Raw genomic sequence first — 25,597 nt, forward strand, 5'->3', positions numbered from 1 at the left:
TCAAGAAGGAAATGAGGGAAGAAATCAAAAAGTTTCTGGAAAGAAATGAAAATGAACTCACAACAACCCAAAACTTATGGGACACAGCAAAGGCAGTCCTGAGAGGGAAGTTCACATCAATGCAGGCCTACCTAAAGAAGATAGAAACATTTCAAATAACAACCTAACCCTACACCTACAAGAATTCAAGGAACAACAACAAAGACAGCCCAGAGCTAGTAAAAGGAAGGAAATAACCAAGATCACAGCAGAATTAAATGACATAGAGACTGAAAGCACAATTCTAAGGATCAGTGATTCCAGGAGCTGGTTCTTTGAAAAGATAAACAAAATCATCAAGCCTTTAAGTAGGCTCATTAAGAGAAGAAGAGAGAGGACACAAATAAACAATTAGAAATGAAAGAGGAGAGATTAAAACCGATATCACAGAAATAGAAGGGATTGTTAGAAATTACTATGAAGAACTATATGCCAAGAAATTTGAAAACTTAGGTGAAATGGATAAATTTCTAGAAAAATATAATCTTCCAAAACTCAATGAAGAAGAAGCAGAAAGCCTGAACAGACTAATAACAGCAAATGAAATTGAAGCAGTAATCAAAAAACTCCCATCACACAAAAGCCCTGGGCCATATGGTCGCACAGCAGAATTGTACAAAGCACTTAAGGAAGAGCTAACCCCTATTCTTCACAGGCTATTCCAAATAATCCAAAATGATGGAAAACTCCTAAACTCTTTTTATGAAGCCAGCATCATCCTAATTCCAAAACCAGATAGAAACACAACAATGAAAGAAAACTTCCGGGCCAATATCACTGATGAATATAGATGCTAAAATCCTCAACAAAATATTGGCAAATAGCATCCAACAATACATCAAAAAGATCATACACCATGACCAAGTGGGATTCATCCCAGGGATGCAAGGATGGTTCAATATTCACAAATCAGTAAATGTAATACATCACATAAACAAAAGCAAAGACAAAAATCACATGATCATATCAATAGATGCAGATAAAGGTTTTGATAAGGTGCAACACCCATTTATGATAAAGGCACTCAGCAAAGTGGGAATAGAGGGAGTATTCCTCAATATAATAAAGGCCATGTATTAGAGACCTACAGCCAACATCATACTCAATTGGCAAAAAATAAAAGCTTTTCCACTAAGATCAGGAACAAGATAAGGCTGTCCACTTTCTCCACTCCTATTCAATATAGTATTGAAAGTTTTAGCCACAGCTATCAGACAAGAAAAGGAAATAAAAGGCATCCATATAGGAAAGGAGGAAACAAAACTGTCACTGTTTGCAGATGACATGATATTGTACATGGAAAATACTACAGACTCTACCCCAAAACTGTTCAAACTAATCAATGAATTTGGCAAAACACTGGGTTACAAACTTTATATCCAGAAATCAAAGGCATTTTTGTATACTAACAATGAATCAACAGAAGCAAAAATCAAGAAAAAATCCCATTTGATATAGCAAAAAGAAAAATAAAATACCTAGGAATAAACCTAACCAAGGAGGTAAAAGACCTGTATGCAGAAAACTACACAGCCCTGAAGAAAGAAATCAAGGAAGACACAAACAAATGGAAACATATACCATGTTCATGGATTGGAAGAATTAACACCATCAAAATGTCCATACTACCCAAAGCAATATACAGATTTAATGCAGTGTCTATTAAAGTACCAATGGCATATTTCACAGACATAGAACAAACACTTCAAAAATTTATATGGAACCATAAACGACCCCAAATAGCCGCCACAATTTTGAGAAAGAACAAAGTAGGAGGTATCACAATACCTGATATCAAACTGTATTACAAGGCCACTGTAATCAAAATAGCCTGGTACTGGTATAAAAACAGGCACATAGACAAATGGAACAGAACATAGAGCCCAGTAATAAACCCAACTCTCTACAGTCAATTAATATTTGACAAGGGGTACAGTAACATAAAATGGAGTAAAGGTAGCCTCTTCAACAAATGGTTTTGGGAGAACTGGACAGCTACGTGCAAAAAAGTGAACTTGAGCACCAACTTACACCATACACCAAAATAAATTCAAAGTGGATAAAAGACTTAAATATAAGCCATAACACCATTAATGTCCTAGAGGAGAACATTGGCAGGAAAATCTCAAATATTTCACACAGCAGCATTTTTACTGATATGTCCCCTAGAGCAAGAGAGATAAAGGAAAGAAAAAAGAAATGGGATCTCATTAAAATAAAAATCTTCTTGGTGGCTAAAGAAAACAGTATTAAAATAAAAACAGAACCAATCATATGGGAAAGCATATTTGCCAATGATACCTCAGACAAAGGTTTAATCTCCAAAATATACAAAGAACTCACACGACTTCACTCTAAAAAGACGACTAACCCAATTAAAAAATGGGAAAAGGACTTGAACAGACACTTCTCCAAAGAGAACATACATTGATCCAGAGACACATGAAAAGATGCTCAATATCACTAGCTATCAGAGAGATGCAAATTAAAACCACAATGAGATACCACTTTACACTCATCGGAATGTCCATCATAAACAAATCAACAAACAACAAATGTTGGTGTAGTTGTGGGGAAAAGGGGACCCTATCTCACTGTTGGTGGGATTGCAGACTGGTACAACCATTATGGAAAACAGTATGGAATTTTCTCAGGAAAATAAAAATGGACCTGCCTTTTGATCCAGCAATTCCACTGCTGGGATTATATCCTAAGAACCCTAAAACACCAATTCAAAAGAACCTATGCACTCCAATGTTCATAGCAGCACAATTTACAATAGCCAAGAACTGGAAGCAACCTAGGTGCCAATCAGTAAATAAATGATCAAAAAAATTATGGTACATATACACAATGGAATTCTATGCAGCAAAAAGAAAGAAAGAGCTCCTGCCCTTTGCAACAGCATGGATGGAACTGGAAGGCATTATGCTGAGTGAAATAGGCCAGGTGTTGAAAGACAAATACCATATGATCTCACCTTTAACAGGAAGCTAAACAACAAAACAAGGAAGCAAGCAAAATAAAAACAAAGAGACTAAAATAGAGAACAAGGGGGACAGTGACCAGAGGGGAGAGGGAAGGGAATTTAAGGGGAAAAAAGGGAGGGATTTGGAGGAACTAGTATAAAGGACACATGGACAACAGTTAAGGGGGGGTGGAAATGGGAAGGAGGTGGGGAGCACGGCGGGGGGATGGGAAGGGAGTAAAAGGCAGAAAACTGTACTTGAAAAATAATTAAATAAAATTAAATTAAAAAAAGAATTTGCCATGCTGTGAAGATTGCAGCAGTGAGTCAGCCAGAATCCATTCTCAAGAGGAGCCCAGGCCACTAGGGACAGTAGATTAATGTTCAATTCAAGCTTGCATTAAGTGAATTTGTATTCAGATAGGTTCAGAGAAAGTACTTTGGGAATTCTGGTGAAGTAGATATTAGATTGTGCCTGGGAAGCTTGGGAGGCCTCAAAGACAAGATGGCACCTCAATTGGCCATGAGGCTAGGCAGGAGTTCCTCCTAGGCCATGTGTAGATCCTACAGAAGGAACTTCATGAGCACAGGCACAACCCATGGGAGGGTCTGCAGGAATTTCCTTCTTTGGAGTGTAGTATTATATGACCAGGGACTAGAAAGAGAGAGAGCTCAAAAGGATGTTTTTTTACCCCTTAAATTTAAAAAGCCTTGGCTGCCTGGCCACAAATCTCAACTTTCTTGGGTAGTAAGTTGACAGCTAATGATACTGGGGCAAATGGCTTGGAGATATACTGTATACTGTAAGTATGAAGAGCATGTTTTACTATTGGTGGGCAGATGGGTTAGGAAGTAATAAGGGCCATGGTGAAGGTCCTGTCCATGAGCTGGTTAAAGGGGCAGATGCAGAAGAGATTTGGGGACAGGCAGACTGGATGTGCAATTGAAGTTGTCAGGGGAGGGGCCATGAGTGAGTTTTGAGTTTCTGGCAGAACCATTCACTGAGTCTCGAAACTTAGAGAAAGAGGTTTGGAAGAAATGATCATGAAAGTTGAGTTTGAAGTACTTGTACCTCTCCATAATGGGACTAAATACAGTCTGAAAGCTTGGGATAGACTATCTGGGCTGGAGAGAGAAGGCTGGGAGTTGTTGGCTTATCTGAACTGAGTAAAGTCAAGGGTGAGGATCAGGTTCCCCAACATGTCCTAGTTACATACTGCTATGCAACAAACCACACCAAAATTTTGTGACTTATTTGAAGCCAGTCATTCAGTTCGATCACAAATATGTAGGTCTTTGGGTTGGGCTCAGTGAGAATAGTTGTCTGCTCAATGCAGCATCTGCAAGGGTGGCTTGCTAGCCACTCTACCTAATCCAAGATTGTTCACATGACATGACAGTTATCATCTGGCTGTCAACTGGAACCTCAGCAAGGGTTCTGAGCTGGAACCCCTATATGTGGCCTCTCCATGTGACCACTTGGGCTTCCATATAACATTGTGGCTGGGTTTCAAGCATAAATATCTCACAAGGTGTGAAGTGAAAGCTGTCAGTTTCTTAAGATCTGGGCCCAGAATCAGACTGGCACAGTGTCTCTTCCACTGTGTTTTAAAGTCCAGCCATCCCAGATTGAAGAGGAGACAGAACTTTAACTCTGAATGGAAGGAATGCCAAAGAAATTTAGAGCTCATTATATCTGGCTCCTGGGAGGGGCTTAAAAATATCTGTTGAAAGAATGAGTAAATGAATGGTGTGGGGGAAGATGCAGTGAAAGGAGTATCTGGGGCTTGGGGGAAATGATTACTGGAGACATTTGGCTAGAGTTGGTGAGGAAAGAGGATAGGAATGGGGAGTCACTATAATCTAGACTGGTGAGGGTTGTGAATATTAGGAAAAGGGGGCAGGACTTGAGACTGGGATGGACAGGGCACCAGTTAAGTGCTTAAGTGGACTGTGGTTTAGGAACAGGAGCAGAGGTTAGGCCTAGACCATATTCAACATGAGGTCCTCAGGTCCATGCGTAAGAGTGCATCCAACCCTCAACTGTGGGCTTCTGCTGGCTGCATCCTTGATCTCTGCTCCAGTCTGCCCTCAGGGCTGGACATTCTGTTCCTGGCACCTGTAGAATGCACAGTGGACAAACTCAACAGTAGAATTCCTGGAGGGCAGAAGTGGCACCATAAGCCCTCTCTGGGTCAGGTTGGTCTTACCTCTGTAGCAGATAAGAGAGTGTGGTCCCTTTGGAAGCATGTTTAAAAATCTCCTGGGCCCATGAGGGAACAGCACTATAATTCCTTTGAACACAACTTCATGTGGCTGTGACCCTCTGGACTTTGAAGTCAAGCTGACTACAGGTGTGTCTTTCTTGGGGACCTGCAGACCCTCAGAGGGCTATAGGCCTGGCCTAGGGAGTGGGTTGTTCATGCAGATATTTCTCTAGGTCCTTATCTGCCAAGAGTCGAGGCCACCCAGGGCACACTTAGAGAGGTGGGTAGGCCTCCACGTGGTCCTTACTAAGGCCAGACCTCACATGGCTCTATTTCTGTGTTCACCCTGAGCCACTGTGGGCCAGAGGGGCTGGATGCTCTCAAAGTCATTCTAAGAGACAGCCTTCTTGTGGCAGGCTAGCTGATGGAGGTCCTGGCTGATGTAGCAGCCACTCTCTGAAGAAAACTTGATCTGCAAAGAGCAGATGAACAGCAGGAGTTGGCTGAGGCCCCAAAAGAGGCTCTGAGTCACGCTGGCCTCTTTTCCTCACTTGTTTTCTCTGCCCCTTGGCTGAGGGGCAGTTGGGGAACCCTCCACAGACACAAGGCCCTTGGCCGCTCTACATTTGTGGACTTCTTAGGAAACATATCCTGGTGAAGGCGAGGAGGACAGAGGAGGGAGGGCTCCCTTGCCTTGGACATCTTGTTCCTGGGAATGTGGTCGGTGGCCTGATCATGGTGGACACCCAAGTGACTCTGGAGTTTTGCTTTCAAGGCAAGAAGCTGTGAGGCTTCAGCTGTGAGCTCACCTGGTCATCCCATGGGGTCTTCCCTGAGACTGCCTTCACCATCATTTGCCAGATCATGGTGCCCCTTCTGCTCTCGGGACTGGGCATGATGACTGCTGGCCTGGTAATAACACCATCCAAGTGTGTACTGGGCCTCTGTGGGGCAGTGTGGGGCCCTGAATTGGGGGGCCAGAGTTCCCAGGAGTGGGGCTGCAACCGTGAACTAGGCCTCAAGGCCTGAGAGTATGGGTCCTCCAGAGACCTCAGTGTCTGAGATTTACAGAAGCTTCTGATGACCCTCTCTGAAGGTCAGCCTGTATGAGCCATATTAACCACAGGAGCACAAACCGTTTTCTTTCCAGGGAATGTAGACTTACTGGCCGGGCCTGAGGGATTCAAATCCTGGCTGTGCTGTTTGCTCATATCTGAGGGAACTCATTAGTGTCCCCCTGCCTCAGTTTCTCCATCTGCATAGGGGGCTAATAAATGTACCCACCTTGCAGGATTGTGAAGATGGATGACTGAGTGCACCTTGTGTTGTGATTTGAGGGTGATGGCTACTATTCCCTCCTGCCCCCAGAATCTTCATGGGGCTCTTCTGTGGGAGGACAAGGGACAGAGGACAGCCTGAGGGTCCAGGCCAGTAAGGGGCTGTGGTGGTCTCCATTGAGTAGAGGCATTTGTTGGGAGACCCTCGAGTGATCTTACACTGGTGTTTGCTTCTCCCAGTCTATTTATGTTCTTAGGTTGGCTCAAGTAATGCTGTTTGAATCATTGAGGTTTTGTTCTGTGTACTTAAACATTTCTTTTGCAGTTAGTGTGTTATTTTAGAAAACTTGAAAAATGTACATAAATGAAGGAGGGTGGGTGCCTATAACATTTGTCAATATCAAGAACATCTAAACACATAAATTTGTGGTATCATAGTACATAATGTGCTTTTTTTCTTATTTATTTATCTTTAGAGGGGAAGAGCAGGAGAGAGGGAGAGAAACATCGATGTATGGTTGCCTTTTGTGTGTCCCCTGCAGGGAACTGGCCTGCAAACCAGGCATTTGTCCTGACTGGAAATCGAACTGCGATCCTTTGATTTGCAGGCCCGCGCTCAATCCACTGAGCTACACCAGCCAGGGCCCATAATGTGCTTTTTAATATGTAAAGTTCAATTTAGTTTTTTAACATATGGGACATCCCAGACAGCATTCCTCCTTCCTCAGTACACACAGCATCTCTTTATTAATGACCACCCAGTATAACCCTTTGCGCCTCTCTCTGAGTTGGAGAGGGATGATCAACCCCCAGCCTGGTCTCTTGATCTCTGAATGAGGCTCATGATGCCTCCCATGTGGCCTCTACTCGCACATCTCAGTGGATGGGGCACTCGTTCTGGGAATGGGGTAGCTATTGCATACTGGCCAGCTTAACATTAGAATCAACTGGGCTTGCAACCTAGATACCCATCTCTCCTGCCTTTGAGCTTCACTTTTGGAGCTGCTTCAAGAATCTGTCACCCCTACCCTAACACCCTCCTGCAGATACTGGGAAAAGAGATTCTGCCCTGAGTCACCTCTTTTTGACCTCCACAGCTGCCTCAGGTGGAGCACAGCTTGGAGCCTCTTCTCCCCACTGTTATGTCCCCCAGTTGCTGTAACTTGGGAGGGTGTCTGTCAGCTGAAAGAGCTTGGCAGAATCTGGAAGATATGGTGGGATGTGGGGGAGAGAGGATATGGGATTGAGCCTGACCATTGGCAGAAGTGGCACAGTAGGCCAGTCCAGGAGGAAGTCTAGTTGGAGAGCAGAACAGCTTTCTGGATTGTGTGTTAAGGCACCATTTGGGACACCAGCGTGAAGAAAAAGGTGTGTCTTGGGGAAGGCTGTGTACAAATTCAGTCTTTCAGCCATTCATTTTTAGGAGCCAGCAGCTGGGAGAAAGAGAAATAGCTCTGAAAGTCACAGCCTTTTCCTTCTTCTCACTTTGCAGTCATGGTTCTATGATTCCAGTTTGATGTGAGGTTCAAGGGTGTTTGAGTTTCCCTGGCTCCTGAGCCTCTACCACCATTTTTCTGCTCACCACCGCTCAGCAATGCAGAAAACACCCTTGATAACACTACTCCAAAGGGAAGTCCCTCAGCAAGAGATGGGGTCCTGGATCCTAGCTTCCACTGTGTCCAGACTATGCCTGCCCAGAGGAGGCTGCATACTGGGGCCTGAGGCTTAAGAGTTTATAGCAAGTATGATCTCCTGACTTGGCAGGCACACTTTGTGGGCCGTCCCTGGCACAGTCCTGAGACCAAGGGTACTGGTAGGGTTCTGACTTCACCTCCTGTCAATTTGGGGCCAAAGGTCTCTCTCCCTCTTTTTGTGGTCTTTATTCAGTCTATGGTTGGGCCTAGGGATTGGATTGAGGTCCACTATGTGGCCAGAGTATCAGCTGTTTTTTTTGCCCCCAAGAAACTATTTATACAAGAAAGGTATAAATATTTCTCTTTCTCATAAAATAAGTATTGGAGGTGAAGTTAAGCCCTCTTTGAACACAGCCTTTACTCTCAGTTTGTTTCTGTATTATGAGGTCATGAATGTTCTTCCAGACCTTTTGGGGTTTATGTATACATGTGTGTACCTGGAGACAATAAAAGTGTTTTTTTTTTAGATTTTATTTATTTATTTTTAGAGAGTGGGGAAGGGAAGGAGAAAGAGAGGGAATGAAACATCAGTGTGTGGTTGCCTCTTGCGCCCCACTACTGGGGACTTGGACCACAACCCAGGCATGCGACCTGACTGGGAATTGAACTGGTGACGCTTTGGTTCGCAGGCCCACACTCAATCCACTGAGCTACACCAGCCAAGGCAGAATGTTTTTTTTTTAAGATTTTATTTATTTATTTTTAGAGAAGGGGGAAAGAAAGGAGAAGGAAAGGGAGAGAAACAGTAATGTGTGGTTGCCTCTTGTGTGCCGCCTACTGGGGACCTGCCCAGCAACCTAGGCATGTTCCCTGACTGGGAATTGAACCAGCAGTCCTCTGGTTCACAGGCCAGAGCTCAATCCACTGACCTACACCAGCCAGGGCAAGTAAGAATGGCTTTCATTGTTGTTAGAGGGTATATGATCCCTCTTCACTGAATCAGAGACAAATCAGACAGAGTCCTTGCCTTTGAGCAGCTGAGAACCAAATGCTGTGGAGTACAATAGGTGAAGTCACTTGTTCATCTGGTTCCTCCTTTATTCATTCAGCACATTTTGTTGAATGAACTCAGCTAGCTGCTTTTGGGCCCTGAGGGTGCAGTGGTGAGCAAAAGCAGACCAGCACCAGCCTTCATGGCATTTGTAGTCTAATAGGTGAGGCAGATGCTCATTAGATTACCCCACAAATGAGTGAGTGAGTGGAGGCAGTGAGCAGACATTTGCCTCTGAAGGAGGAGGGAATAATCCATTCTTCCTAAAGGAGTCAGAGAATTTACAGTTAGCAGGACAGTTGGAGTTGAACCTTGGATAATGTAGCAGTTTCCAGGATGATGTGAAGAATAGTAAACATCCCAGGTGAAGGGATCAGCGTGTGCATAGATATGGACAGATTAGTGTATGTTTGTGAAGAGTGGGGAACATGAGTACCACTGTCATGGAGATGGAGCTCTGGGCAGGCAGTGAGGGACAATGTCAGCTCTGCTCAGGAGTTTAAGTTACATACTGAGAGCACAGGGGTTGTTGATTTTGTTGTCATTCTTTGTTTTAATAATAAATATCATGTACTTGTTTTATTGAAGTATAGCACAGAAGTATAGAACATTTCACAACTCATATATATATAGTTTGATTAACTATCTCAAGATTAATTTACCTCAGTAACCACCACCTGGGTCAAGAGCATTCTCATTTCTCCATGCCTGGCCAAACCTAATTCTTCTGACTTAATAATACTGTGGATTTGTTTTGGCCATTCTGAAGGCATGATACTACCAGGAACATTTTTGCATATGTTTTTTTAGAGGGGAGGTAGGCATATGTTTTTAGGGGGGTGGCTTGGCAAAAGGATTCTACTGGGTATATGTCCAGGAGTGGAATTGCCCAAGGTTAGAAGGGGCTGGGTGACATGGTCATATATGTGCAGCAGCACTCGACCCTGGCACTGGGGTCAGAGATGCCCTGGAGGGTGTGGTTCTGGCCATAGGGCAAAGCTGGGAGGCTTTGTGATTCAGAGTCCAAGTGCAAGAATCATTATTGTTTATTTATTTCGGCTTTGCCAGTGCCCCAGATAGATGTCTTTAAAGTGTTGATGGGGGAGCTAGTGGCAGAAGACAGTTGTGAACATTTAGATGCCAGGATGTCAGGGAACACAACAGGTTATTTAAATCCTGGCTGGCAGAGCAAGAAGGATTCTTGGAACTACAGAGGGTGGAGCAGAGCAAAGGAGGCTTGGTGAGGAGGGCCTGTGGGATATCCAAACAGCTGGGTCAGCAGGTATAACACCCAGAAGGCAGATCTGAGCCAGTCACTGAAAACATTTATGATCCCTGTAAAGAAGTCTGTAAATGAGACAGCTCCAGCACAAGTTAATTCATTGGATTAATAGTGTCACCAGTATCCAGACTTTTACTCTTTTTCCACTTTACATTTCCATGTTTGTTGATTTTGTCCCTTATGGTTGAAAAATGCCTCAGGTGTCTAGACATGATTTCTCAAATCTCCTTTGCCATGATTGTGTCCCAGCCCACACCCAACTGACTACTTATAAGAAGGATGGGACCCCCACAAAAGGTTAACCTTTCAGCCTTTGCCTCTTTCAGGCTGCTTGTTGATGGTGAGTGGGGTGGTTGTGGAAGGTAACTTAAGCCTTGGAGAGGAGAGGATGTGGAAAGAAAGGAGAAATGAAGACGAAACATGAAGGGAAGTCAAGATTACAACAGAAAGTCTACCACCTTGGATTTCTGAAACTCTGGGTTTTACTTTTGTCAGAAAGAAGACTTTGAATGGGTTGGGGTGCATCCAGAGCTGGGAAAAAATTGGTCAGGAGCCATGTGTGACACAGGGTAGTCAGTGGTGTGATGGCAGCCTGATCTCCTTGGCCTGGTTCAATCTGTCCTTTAAGAGGGAGTTTCTCAGCTGTAGAATTGGAATCTTGAAAAAGATTGACCCTGTGTTTTCTTGAGATAGGGTATTAATTCTGGTTGAATAAGTCCCACAAGGCTATCATATGACCTGAGGACTGGCCAGAGTTGAAAAGCCTGTGCCCATTTAAAATCAAGGATTATTAGATTTTGGTGAATTTCTAACTTTGTAGCTTTCCTATTTGGAGAAAGAAATAAAATCCTTTAAATTAAATTCAAAAAATTAAAAGGTCAGGAGGAGGACAAGGAGCCCTCAGTGGAAGCCAAGATGGAATGATTACAGAGGCCAGCATTACAGGGTATGTGGAGATCTGATAGGTGTGCGGTCTCACACTGGGAGTCTAGTACATGTTTGGGTAGTAGTTGTGGGGTGGAAGGCTCCCTAGCATAGAGGGAGCAGCAGAATGGATGTTAAGAGAGCCAGTGGAGTCACCCATTCAGAGGTCACTGCTTCCTTTATGGCAGGGGTATCCAGCCCACAGCCTGCAGGATGGCTATAGATGTAGCCCAACAGAAAATTGTAAATTTACTTAAAATATTATGAGATTTTTTTTGTGATTACGTGTCATGATGTCATGTAAAATAAACATACGTACATTCTCGCTATTTGTAGGCATATGTGGCTTCAGTTTTACAGCTATGTGTAGCTCCCAGTGTGTTCTCTTCCAAGCACAGACTTGACATCATCAGACATTAACATGTGCTCCTGGTGATATTGTGAGGTAGCCATTATCAATAATATTTCCACCTTCCTTTGCAACTTTAGGGCATTTAATGTTACTTAGAAGTCAGATAAGTATTCTTATTTGATTATTAAAGGCTCTTTCACACCTCTGCAGTGCCTCACACATCACTCACCATGTTTTACAATTTGATCTCTGTGTTGCCCTGGAGTGGCAGCCGAGAAGGCTGTGGTTTGTTTCTATTTTCCTGTCAATTAATTTTTATAATAAAAGTAAATAAACTCCCTTATCTATTATTATTATTATTAAGCATATTTTATTGGTTATACCATTACAGTTGTCCCATTTTTTTCTCCCCTTTATCCCCCTCCACCCTGCATCTCCCTTCTTCCAGCATTCCCCCCACCTTTACTTCGTGTCCATGGGTCATACATGTAAGTTCTTTGGCTTTTCCATTTCCTATACTATTCTTAACCTCCCACTGTCTATTTTGTACCTACCATTTCTGCTTCTTATTCTCTGTACCTTTCCCCCCATACTCCCCCTTCTCCTTCCCCTTTGATAACCCTCAATGTGATCTCCATTTCTCTGATTCTTTTCCTGTTTCGGTTGTTTGCTTAATTTTTCTTTTGTTGTTGTTCTTTTTTTTAGGTTTATTTATTGATAGTTGTGTTTGTTATCATTTTCTTGTTCATATTTTTAATCTTCCTTTTCCTAGATAAGTCTCTTTAACATTTCATATAATAATGGCTTGATGATGATGAACTCCTTTAACTTGACCTTATCTGAGAAGCACTTTATCTGCCCTTCCATTCTAAATGATAGCTTTACTGGATAGAGTAATCTTAGATGTAGGCCCTTGCCTTTCATGACTTTGAATGCCCCTTCTTGCCAGCAAGGTTTCTTTTGAGAAAAAAATCAGCTAATAGTGTTATGGGAACTCCTTTGTAAGTAACTCTCTCCTTTTCTCTGGCTGCATTTAAGATTCTCTTCTTATATTTAATCTTGGATAATATAATTATGATGTGCTTTGGTGTGTTCCTGGGTCCAACTTCTTTGGGACTCTGACCTTCCTGGACTTGCATGAGTATTTCCTTCACCAGATTGGGGCAGTTTTTCTTCATTATTTTGTCAAATAAGTTTTCAATTTCTTTCCTTCCTCTTGTCCTTCTGGCACCCTTTTGATTTGAGTATTGGAACATTTAAACTTGTCCCAAAGCTTCCTAAGCCTGTCATTTTTTTTGAATTCTTGTTTCTTCATTTATTTTCTGGATGAATGTTTATTTCTTCCTTTTGTTGTAAATTGTTGATTTGAGTCCCAGTTTTTTTCCCTTCACTGTTGGTTCCTAGTATATTTTGTTTTATTTCACTTTGTATAGTCTTCACTTCTTCCTTTATTTTGCAACTGCACTCAGTCATTTCTGTGAGCATCCTGATTACCAGTGTTTTGAACTTTGCATCTCATAGGTTGACTATTTCCTCATTGCTTAGTTCTTTTCTGAAGTTTGATTTGTTCTTTCATATGGTCTGTATTTCTTTGTCTTGGTGTACCTTTTATGTTGTAAGCTGTGGAGACTTAGGTATTCGCCAGGGCAGGGCCACCCACTTTGCTGCCTTGTGACACTGTATGTGAGGGAGGGATCAGAGAGGGAACAATGCTGTTTGCTTGGCTCTCACCCCGCTTTCAAGAAACTGGCAGTTTCTCCTGCTACCACAATCCCCATAGATTTTTACCACCTTTATTTTTCCCATGCTGGAACCCTGGGTTGTGCAGTCTGTCTCACTCCCCAGTTGTTTCTCCTTGTTTATCCTCATGCAAATGTGGGAAGGCCTGGTTTCGCCAGCTGCTACTTGGCCACATGTCCTCTCTGAGCTGGTTTCCCTCCTTCAGCCCCTCCTACCAGTCTAGATGAATGTTTCTTTAGGTCCTTGGTTGTAGGACTTCCATACAGTTTGATTTTTGGGGCAGTTCTGGTGTTTTTTTGTTTTAAATTGGTTGTTATCCTTCTTTTGTTTACATGAGGAAGTGAAGTGTTTCTATCTACACCTCAATCTTGGCCGGAAGCTATTTTTATTTTTTAATCCCAGCCTGACTTCTACAATGTCTCAAAAGAAAAAAGAACCCCCCAAAAGAAAAATTATGGATGAAGGAATATTGGTCAGTGAAAAATGGACAGGTGACCACTTTTTTATTGAGGTGAATAGTAAGGTACTATTCACTTAATTTATAGGGAATTTGTGTACATTTTCAAGACTATAATTTCGAAGGCATATATGCAAAAACCATGCTACCAAATTCAATGCATATGAAGGATTGTGTCCTAAAGACAAACTAGTGGAACTGAAAAAAATTTTTTGTCTTCTCAACAAAAAATTTTTCAAAAACTTACTGCTTGGATGGATTCCATTGTAAATGCTAGTTATGTGGTAGCATATTTAATAGAAAAATATCAAAACCATTTCCTGATGGTGAGTTTATTAAGCAATGTATAGAAAGCATGGCAGATATAATTTGCCCTGAAAAAAAGGGGAATATTTCTAAAATCAGTTTGTCTCAACAGATTATAGCCAGGCAAATTGATGATATTGGAAAAATATTGAAAGAACTTTGGAGAGTAAAGCTACTAATTTTAAATTTTATGCTTTGATGATAGATGATAGCGCTGATGCTACAGATACAGAGGCTCAACTTGCCATTTTATTCAAGGTGTTGATGATGAATGTAATGTCACTGAAAAAAATGGCTTCTTTAGTACCATTAAAGGACACAACTAAATCAAGAGTTTTATATGAAGCAGTAAAAAATATGTTAACATGATTTTCTTTGTCTGTTGTCAACATATCTTCTGTAGTTACTGTGGTCCCCGGTGATGGTAGGTAAAAGAGAGGGACTTGTAAAATTAATAGAAGATGATGCAATTGCCACCCAAAACTCACATTTGATGAAATATTGTTGCATAGTACATCAAGAAAACTTATGCACAAAGCTTTAAAAATGGATAATGCCGTGGAAATTATCATCAAGTCTGTGAATTTCATAAGAGCCAGGGATTGAATCTTCCAATTTCAGGAAATCCTTAAAAGTATTGACACTGCCTATGGTGACATCATTTACTTTTCGGAAGTAGCATGGCTAAGTCGAGGCCAAATGTTGAAAAGATTTTATGATTTGTGACATGTTATCAAGTCGTTTATGATATCAAAACACAAATTTGTGCCAGAACTTTGAAACAAAAATTGGCTTCCAGATTTAGAATTTTTAGTGGATTCAACCACTCATCTAAATGAGTTAAAAATGCATCTTCAAGATGAAAACCACATTATAAATAGCATGTTTCAAACCATAACAGCATTCCAAATGAAACTGAAATTATGGCAAGCTCAAATGAAGGCAAATGACTTTATGCATTTTAACACATTGGCTAAACAGTCCTGTAACAGTGAAAAATATGCAGCTTTGCTTTTTGATTTGATACAAAAATTTGAAAATGTTTCAGTATTTCTGGGAAAATAATCAATATTTTGCTGTATTTGTGTCTTGATTTTCAGTTGACATAAATATGTTACCTGCCAATTTTCAAATGAAATGCAGAGAGCTGCAATCTGATATTCACCTTAAAGAAAAATGTGATCATGTCTCCTCATTGGACTTTTATAGGTCCTGTCTTCCCAGAGACAAATGTCCCTTGCTTCACAATCATACCTTATTCATGCCATCGCTATCTGGCAGCACTTACATTTGAGAGCATCTATTTTCAAGTATGAAACACACAGGTAAAATTAGAACTGAAATGTCTGATGAGTACCTTGAGAACTCACTGAGAATTATAACTACTTCTGTCAAACCAGATATTAATGCACCAGTTTTTCAAATATAGTGTCAAACATCCCACAAGTTTTATGTTGCCCTCTTTTACTTTTATAATAAAAACATTTAAAAAATCAATTGATGGCTTTATTACTTAGATGTGTACATTTTCTATATTAATGATCACAAACTTGGGACCTGCTCGATGATTTTAAAAGATTATCGAAAGGGCCACTGCATAATTGGGTTATTGCTGCAGGGTAATGTGGTAGTCAGAGGCTTGCAAAGCATTTAATCATGATAGGTGACAACAAGAACTCCTTCAAAATTTGGTGATGCTGAGTAAGAGAGAGGGAAGGCTTCTGTGGCAGGGAAGGCTGAGAGAGAGCTGGGGTTTGTTTTTACTTTTGGTTTGGTGGGTACTTGATTTGCATGTAAGCAGGAAGAGAGAGCACATAGGAGCATGCCAATTTGCAGAGGCAGTAGGAGTATGTTTAGGGTGGCAGCAGAGAGGGCCTTTGCCCATGAATTTATGGGAGATCACACTCTGCTGGGTAGAGTGTGGTAGCTGATTGGACAGCTGCCTGGTTGCACTGGGGCCAGAGGCTTCCCACAGATTGGTACTGTGATCATGGTGCACCTCCTTGCCTGGTGACACAGCTTTCTTCTGAACTTTTAGGAGAGGGCAGACTCATAAATCCATCAGAGCAGGTAAGGATTCTGAATTTCACAGCTTTGTAGATAAGTAAAGGGAGTAATCAAGGAGTGAAGATCATAAACAATGGGTCTTTAAAGGGCCTGGCCTAGTCCCTTCACCTCCAGGCCTGGTGAAATGTTTTGTTGAGCTGCTTTACTGATCATGACTCTCCAAGACCCAGAGGTGAGTGGATCCTCACACCTTCACACAGCTCTTGTCCTAGGGAATGGGGGACCCCAGGCCTTCTGTCTCCTCATTGACAAAGTTGTTTTTTTTCAGGTCTAGCATTCCAAAACCATGAGGACCTTCTAGTATAGGGGTCACAGATATCTGTAGGGGCCAGGGAGCTCCAGTAAGTCAGTAGGATCATTGCAGATTGATTGGAGGGATAATCTAGTTGTATGTGAAACAGGTTGGAGTAGTTTTCACTTCACAAATAATTTTTTTCTCCTAGTTTTCTTGAAACCTACATCCCTTTCATTACTTTAATTTTTAATTTTTATTTATTTACATTTGATGGAGACCTGTGTAGAGACACATTCTATCTGTTTTGACAAATGCAGAGCCCCTTGCATGATGCCCCAGGGTAACTTGAACTGCAGCCTTGATGCAGGCCTGGGGCCGCCTGGAGACTCTGTCCCTGATAAAGCAGCACCACTCTTCAGCCCCTGCTCTCCCAGTTAATGTGAATCTCCCAACTTTGAAAATTGGTGACTCATTCCTATTTCTATAAACACATTAGCACTCCTGACAAAGCATGTTCACAGGCGAGACCGAGCCTATTCCCCAATTTTCCCAGGTGCTGAGGACCAGAGAAAGGAATTCTTTTTGAGGCAACTACAGCTGTTCATTGAATAATAGTTTTAAGAAAATTTCATGGCTTCATCATTATTTTTACTTAAAGTCATTAAAGAAACAAGTTAGTCGTATTCATTTATTTTACAGGAAGTAAGAAGTAACTTATGGAAAGCTTCTCTCAACAAATGTCCAAGATATGCCAATATGTGTGTGTGGATTGACTTCTTATTCTGTCCCCACCAGCACTGGCCAGCATTTGTGGAGATTAAAGACCTGTTGACATTGGTGCCACCCTTAGTGGGCCTGAAGGGGAACCTGGAGATGACATTGGCATCACGACTCTCCACAGCTGTAAGTGGGCATCTGGGCCACTTTCCCCTGGGGGAGGGAAATGTCTGCACCACCAGGTCTCCCTGAAGTAGCTTGTAGGTGGGTGGGTTGGACTCTCTAAAAAGACAAGTGTTGAGTTTTGTTCTTTCATGATGCCTGTCATCCTGGTTTTCCATAGCTAAGTCAGACTGCTTGTCTGCCAGGCTCAGCCCCTATGTGCCCTGAGTTTCTCCTTTAACCCCATGTCATGTAGGGCTCTGTGTCCCTGTGTCCAGTTTATGTGCTGCCATTGCTTAGCCACCTGGACCTTGAGCCCAGCTGTACACATTCACACTGAAGCCTTAATCAACACTACAGGCTTGATGGAGGATTTCAAAGAGGAGACAGAGTATTAAATGGTGTTAATGACCTCTGTGAGGTGTTTTGTTCTCCAGAAGGGTTCCTTGAATGTCCCACAAGGGGTATTATCAGAGGTAATTACCAGAGGTAAATACCAGAGGTATTGCTGTGGACTCAGTCTCTAACTAGAAGGTTCCTGACTTTGCCCCTCTTCTCTCTCCCAACTCTTCTGGGAATTGAAATTCTTTTTCTCTCTCTGATGCCCATTTAATATCCAGTATTTGAAAAAGGCCTGTGGTGACAGGAAGTGTGGCGTGTTCAAGAAACTGCAAGAAGAGCCACAGATTTAGCTAGAGTGCCGAGGGTGAGGGGAGAGGGCTGCCTGGAACAGGAAGCTAGAAACATATATGAGGGGTGGTTGGCTGAACAACAGCCCCCCAAAATGTCCATATCCTGATCACTGGGATCAGTGAATATTACTTTATATGGAAAAGGGTTTTGCAGATGTGATTAAGTTAAGGACCTTGACATAGGAGAGCATCCTGGATTATAAGAGTCCTTATATAGGGGAGACAGAGGGAAGTTTTAGACAGAAGAGAAGAAGAACTGAGAGAAGCAGAGTCCTAGAGAGAAGATCCTCTGCAACTTTGAAGATGGAGAAAGAGTCACAAGCCAAAAAATGTAGCTCTGCATACTGGCAAAAGAACAGATTTTCCCCTAAAGCTTTCGGAGGGAGCAAGGCTCTACTGATACCTTGATTTTAGCCCCATAAATTCAGGCCCCGGCCACTGGAACTGTAAGAGAATAAATTTCTGTTGTTTTATGCAATAATTTGTCATTGCAATAACAGGGAACCTGGCACATGAGACCAGATCATGTTGAGCCCTGTAGGACATCAAAAGGTTTCAAGCAACAGGTAACATGAAGCAGGCACACACAAATATACATTTACACACAAAAACATGCATGCCCATGTATACATGTATACACTGGCATGCCCAATTATATTGATCAGTGTCTGGGAGGGAAAATGATGTTGATTGTTACCTCTGCCATGCTGGCTTTCAAGGTGTTAGGTTTTTATTTCATAATGCTTAACTCCATTTCTCTGCAATGATCATATCTTAGTGTTGTAATTATTTTAAAATATGTAAAACATGGAGGGAAAACAGAATGGATTCATATAAGTCATTACAGTGATCTTTCTAAGGAGAGCAGTTCCCTTTATCATCACGTAGAATTTTAAAGGCATTCAACATCCATTCTTAATTTTTAATCATTACATTAAAGTATAAATTAATATAATAAAAACTCACAGATTTTCAAATTTTTTATAATCCTCACCTGAGGGTATGTTTTTTAAATTGATTTTAGAGAAAGAGAGAGAAAACATTGATGTGGGAGAGAAACATTGATCTCTTGCCTCTTGTATGCCCTCTGATTGCAGGTCAAACCCACGACCTAGGTATGTGTCCTGGCTAGGAATCAAACCCACAACCTTGTGGTGTCTGGTTCAATGCTTCAACCAACTGAGGCACTAGGCCCAGGCAAAACTCACAAATTTTGTATGTACACATGAGTGACTTTTGACAATAAGTTAAATAAACACATACATACATACCAATGTACTACTAGCCAAATCGAGATATAAAACATTCCCCTCTCCATACAAGTTTCTCTCATTTTATTTTACAGTCAGTCCAGTCTCTCCCAGCATTTCGCCCTGGCAGCCTCTGGTCCAGTTCCAATCTCTGTAGATTACAACTTCCTTCAAACTGATTCATAATTTTTTTAAAAAAGGAAACTTTTAGTGTAACTTTCAACAGAAGAATATTTTACTGATATTGTTCTGGACGTTTCACTAATGTAGTAAGCCACAGAAAGCAAATGAGAGCCTTAAATATTGGAAAGCAGGAGAAAAACTTGTTATTGATATGCTTGTATTCTTGGAAAATTCTAAGCAAATTAACTAGAAAACCATTCAAGATAATAAGCTCAGTAAAAAGTAACCTGGTTTTAAAATATTTGGATGAAATTCGAAATATACATTAACATACATATGTATCTATGTACTTTTACAGCCACTAAAAATAATTACAAAATACCATTGGAAAAGAGCTATCTTTCAAACTGTTAACTGATTTTAAAGCATTTTCAGCATGAAGCCTCAAAAGGAAAGGTACAGGGCCTGTGGAAATAAAACTCTAAAAAAGGAAATACAAATACAAAGTTTCTGACTGGGTAAAGTCAGTGTTGTAAGTTACCAGTTCTCTTTGTTTTAGTTTGTAAAGTTTATACAATTATTATTAGCATGCTAAAGGGGGTTTAGGGAAATTTATATGGAGGAATGAGTGAGAGTACCCAAGAAAATATTGGTAGGAAAAAAAAGAAAGACTACTAATGGTAAAATTTGATTTCCAGATTTTAAAATTTAATTTAAAGTTATAATAATTAAAATATTTTGCAACCAGTCTCAATTGGTATTATCATAGAACAAAACAGAGCCTCTAGAAATAAGCTCAGATATATGCAAATATAATCTATTATGTGATAATACTGGCATTTTAAACAAGTGACAAAACTGAGTTATTAATAAGTGAGTCTGAGATAATTGGTTTATTCTTGAAATTAATTTTTATTTGTCGTATGTAAATGTATATTTTTATTGAAAAACTGAATAATTTTTTTAAAGATTTTATTTTTAGAGAGAGGAGAAGGGAGGGAGAAAGAGGGAAAGAAACATCAATGTGTGGTTGCCTCACATGCACCCCCTACTGGGGACCTGGCTCACAACCCAGTCATGTGCCCTGACTGGGAATCAAACCAGCAACCCTTACCCTTTGGTTCACAGGCCTGCACTCAATCCACTGAGCTACACCAGCCAGGCCAAAAAGACTGAATAATTTAAGTGAAGTATGTTACCAGAAAAGGACACCAGTATTTTTAGAATCTGCAGATAAGAAATGCTTTTTAAGTATCAGAACAATGCAAAATCCATAAAGGAAAGATGATGGCCTGTCTCATTTTAATTGGAAGTCATGTAATAATTTTAGTTTCCTAGGTCTACTTGTAACAAAGTTCTGCAGACGTAGTGGTTTAACAGAAATATATTGTCTCAAAGTTCTAAAGGTTATAAGTTGGAGATCAAGATGTTGGCAGGGTTGGTTTCTTCTGAGGCTGGAAGTGAATGAAAATGTTCTATGTCTCTCTCCTAGCCTCTAGTAGTTTTCTGGCAGTCTTTGGTGTTCCTTGGCTTGCAGACATTACCCTCATCTCTGTCTTTGTTTTCATTTGGTTTTCTGCCTCTTTCCTGTATGTTTCCAAATTTCTCCCTTTAAGGACAGCAGTCATATAGGATTAGGTACCCACCCTATTCGAATATGACTTCATCTTAACTAATCGCACCTGCAGCAATCCTATTGCCAAATAAAGTCACATTCTAAGATACAGAGTTAGGACTTCAACTTATTGTGGGGCCGGGTCACAATTTTACCCATTACAATTTCTTTGCATAAATTTTAAAGGAGAATAACCCAAAGGAAAAAAGTATGTATAAAATAACAGAGTTTGTATCCTCAGGTATCTATATAACTCTTTCACGGTTGTGGCTGCCCTTTAGGTAACAGTGATTCTTAGTTGGTTAAGCACTGTTGTATTTTAGACTTCCTTTTACTCTATTTGTGAATGCTGACACCTTTAGAGCAGGCTACCCCTGTGATTTGAGGTGAGAGTCAGATGCATTGCCCGGAGATGTGCTCCAGGAACTGGTGTTACAGATCTGGGGGCTCTGTGTCCTTCTAATGGTCACTATAGGCACTGCTCTGCTTTTTTTTACCCCAACCACATACACTCTTGCTGCTTGTGCTTGGACCCAGGTGGCCAGGGGTCCCACTGTTGGTACAAACCAGGCAGGCAAGAGAAGAGGCCAGCCCTCCTTAAAGCTCCTGCTTTGCTTTCTGAACCAAATATTCTTTCAGTTGTCCTAGTCACCCTTCTGTTCCCATCGTCCCCAGGGCCACCTGTACTTTGTGCATTAGGCCTTTCCTGCTTTCATTTTAGGTTATGGGTTCTTCTATCAGCCTAACTCTCATCTGCCTTCCAGTGATCAGAGTTTCCTCTGAATTTGTGTTATACTATAGATAACTCTTGTTTTCTAGCACTCTTAAAAAAAAAACAAAACCCTGTCTCATCAGTGCTAGAATGAATCCTGTGATACCGTATCAGAGACAGAGATACCAGTATGGACTCATGTTCATTTTAATATGTATGCAGACAGATACAAAAATATGGATGTTTATGCATACATACATGAGTTAGTGTACATATATACATTTCCTTGTTCCATCCACCAAGAGGACCTAGAAGCAATACTAGCCCAGTAGCACCTAGCACACCTGGTGCCCAGACCTTGTTTTCTGATACCATGCTCCACTAAAAGGAACCAGCATCCTTGAGAAAAAGGCTGGGGCAGAGAAAATGTGAAATGAATCTGGAATATCTGATAGTACCATGTAATAAGGCAGTGCTAAAATGAAGGTGAGGCATGGCAGAAAGAAGTAGGAACCAAACTGAAAGAGCTCACTTTGCCCATAGCTGGAACAATTTTAGCAACAAAATAAATAGTACTGTATTATGACCTCAAGAATAAAATAACTATACATGAGCCCATATATATCATATAAGTAAATAATAAATGGGGGGGAAAGTATAGCTCTTAGAGAAAAATTTAAATTAATAAATGTGGAAAGAAAGGCAGAAATATAAAATCACCATTAGAATACCACAGTGACCATTGTTGCAAGCAAAATCTGCTGATGAAGTAGTAGGTAGCACTTTTAGGAGAAATAGGATCCTTGCATAGCCTCTAAGTATCTCCCCAAATATTTGTGAATTGCTATGGTAGTTTTAGTACATTTCCTCAAATCTATGAAATGCAGTCCTCTAGGAGGTAAAGTTCAGTTCCCCTTTCCCTGAGTGTGGACTGGACTTAATGACTCCTAATTAATAGAGTATGGGAAGGGAAAAATAGTTAAGTTTACAGTGGAGAATTCTGGCAGATATCACCTTCCCCAGTGAACAAGGTTAACATCACATGTGATCAGCCATATTGATGTCATGTACCCCTAGATACTAAAGAGAAGACCACTTTGCCTTTGCACTCTTCTGCCTCAGAACCCATAATCTCAGTTTAAGCATGAGCAAACACCTGACAAACCCAAGTGAAGGACACTCTGCAAAATATTTCACCAGTGTTCTTCAAAGGGGTCAGGGTCGTGAAAGACAACAAAAGATGAGGAACTTTCACAGACTGGAGGAGACCAAGAAGAGTGATAATTAAATTCAGTGGGCCATTCTGATTTATTTCCTGAAACAGAAAAAGACGTTAGTGGAAAAACTGGGCAAGTCCAGATACATTCTGTTGTTTAGTCAATAGTGTCATACTAATCAGTGTTAATGTCTTAGTAGTTAATGATTGTCCCGTGGTAGTGTAAGATGTTAATTAACATCAGGAGAAGCTGGAGGAAAGCTGTAGGGGAAACTGTTAACTTTGGAACAAGTTAAAAGATTATCTTTCCCTACTCCAATTTGGGTAAGGAGAAGAATAGCAAAACTTATGTTCACTTATTCCTCCATCTTAATGCAATAAATATACAAATATTTTGTTATTAGAAAAAATATACAAAGCAGTGAGCAATGTTTTTTGCTGCTCCTGAAGATATAACTTACTGGGTAAGTCAGGATCCTGGCAGGAAAGAGGTGGCACACAAATTGGATTTGAACGGAGAGTTAAGTGAGTTCATTCACCAAATTGTGAGCAAGGGAGTGGCAAACCAAAAAGGGACAATGAAATACCCCAGGACTGGCAACAATAGAAAGTAATCACTCAAGGCCTAAAGAGGCAGGAGGTGGGTTTTTTTTTTTGCAGAACTGGGCATACCTGAGCCTGTAGCTATAGGAGAAGGCCATCTGGCTGGAGCTGCAGATCTGGGTGAGGGAACACAGCCACTAGCCAGTGAGAAGGATGGAGAGATACACACCCCGCCAACCTCACTCTTCTAGCCCTCCAGTATCTTTCCATGGTTCCCCATTGGCCAGAACCAAGCAGAAACATTACAAGGGAGCTGGTACATGTAGCCACACAGGTCACTCTTCTAGGCACAACCCAGAACCAGAGAGGTGCCTGGAGAATATTCATCACACCATGGTCTGAATCAGTGAAAGAAGACTGTTTGATGCAGACAGTGAGGAAAAGTTTAGAAAATCTAGAACTGAGAAAGGATTCCGTAGGATTTCTCATAGAAACCTACACGTAGGAGGTAAACGAGATTTAAAATATGTAACTATATGTAATCAAACACACATTTAGGAAGGGCTTTCTCTAACCTCTTCTGTTGAAATGGATGTGGATTGATGTCTGTAAAGGATGCTCCAACTTTCCACAAAATTTCTCTTTGTAGTCTTAGCAAAAAGCCACCAAGCCTGTGCTTACTTAGACTGGTGCTGCTCTTCAGGCTCTTACCCTGATATCTCTAGGACCACCATTTAGGGTTAAGAAATGTCCCTCTATCTTGATGGAGACCTGCCTCCAGGTCTCCTGGAGGACTTCTACCTGTGGTTTATCCTGATGGCCTTGTGAGCTTGCTGCAACCTCACCATCCCGTTCTGCTCCCTCCCTTCCTTTGCCACTTGGTTAGTCCCGCACAGTCCTGGAAAGTAGGCCCTCTAGCGGTCTTTAACTTCACACCAAATTCTACCACCATCCTGGATGATTTCAGCATTCACGTGTATAATTCATTCAAAATGCAAGCCTCTCAATTTTGGGACAGCTTCAGCTCCATTGACCTTCACTCACATTCCACACAGCTGCCGATTCCCATCTCCTGGCCTAGAAATGCTTCTAGATGTTCCAAAATCCTAGTTCCTTAACATGCTACCTCTTCCCAGTTTCTTCCCCTCTGGCACTCTTCTTCCCTCCTCTCTGTGAGATCTTTAAGCTTCCTCAACCTTTTCCTCCCTGTTCTTCAACATATCTCTGGACACCAGCAGACACCTTCACACAGAAAAATGGCTGTTGCATGGGTCATACAGGTTATAGATTTGTATATTTTAACCATTTTATAGAGATGGAAATAAAATGTCTTGAGAAAGGAATACTTTTCAGATTCATACTCAGGGTTCTTAAGCCAGTAGCAAGACCTTTATCTGATAAGAGCAGCACCAGCCTTGTAATGTAATTAGTTGATTGATAGGAAACACTGAGCCCCAGGAGTATACAGTGCAGGCATGTAGCAGAGAGGAGGGACGAACCTGCTGGCCTCGTGTTTTGGGTGCATTTTGGAATCTGCTGCTATGTTCTGCTCTACTTTGTGTCTTTGTTCCTTGAAGTGGGTATTTGTCTGTAGGAAGAGGTGACTCAGTCTCTGAGATATATCCCAGACATCTGTCATACTGAAGACAAAAAGCATGCCCCCCCCTTATTTGTACAAAGAAATGTGATTATATTTTTCCAGTGTTGTTTAGGAACTTAATAAACTCAGTACAAAGGAACTAGGAAAATATGTTTGTTTTGAAACTTTTTCTTATCTATGTATTGAATTTTGCTGGCAATGCTATATTTGGAGCTGACTACCATTTCTAAAGGAGAAAATTGTATTTCTGATCCTGGTTTTTTTTTAATCCTAAGAGAAGAGAGACTTAAATGCATTTCTGAAACAGGATCATTTGCAGATATAAAGTTGGGGTGGTTGGTTGTCCTTTGAAATATGACTCACTGGAGCGGAAAGAAGAGACCTGCAGGTGTTTGGGAGAACGTGGCCAAAGGTCTGGCTGAGGGCAC

General features: G+C 41.2%; 1 protein-coding gene across 4 annotated transcripts in view; it reads left to right on the top strand.

The window, feature by feature from the left end:
• The window catches only part of SLC41A3 (solute carrier family 41 member 3), a 104,233-nt gene that overhangs the window by 56,894 nt on the left and 21,742 nt on the right, over positions 1-25,597 (top strand). For 3 of the 4 annotated variants that reach the window (XM_037153063.2, XM_037153054.2, XM_037153045.2), the window contains exon 3: positions 17,335-17,442. The exons of the other annotated variant lie outside the window; for it this stretch is intronic. In XM_037153063.2, coding sequence (XP_037008958.2) covers positions 17,335-17,442 — 108 coding nt within the window. The remainder of the gene's footprint in view (positions 1-17,334; positions 17,443-25,597) is intronic. 4 annotated transcript variants of the gene reach the window in all.

This window comes from Artibeus jamaicensis, unplaced genomic scaffold (assembly GCF_021234435.1).
Source record: "Artibeus jamaicensis isolate MK-2021 breed Jamaican fruit bat unplaced genomic scaffold, CSHL_Jam_final contig_3192, whole genome shotgun sequence".
NCBI lineage: Eukaryota > Metazoa > Chordata > Mammalia > Chiroptera > Phyllostomidae > Artibeus > Artibeus jamaicensis.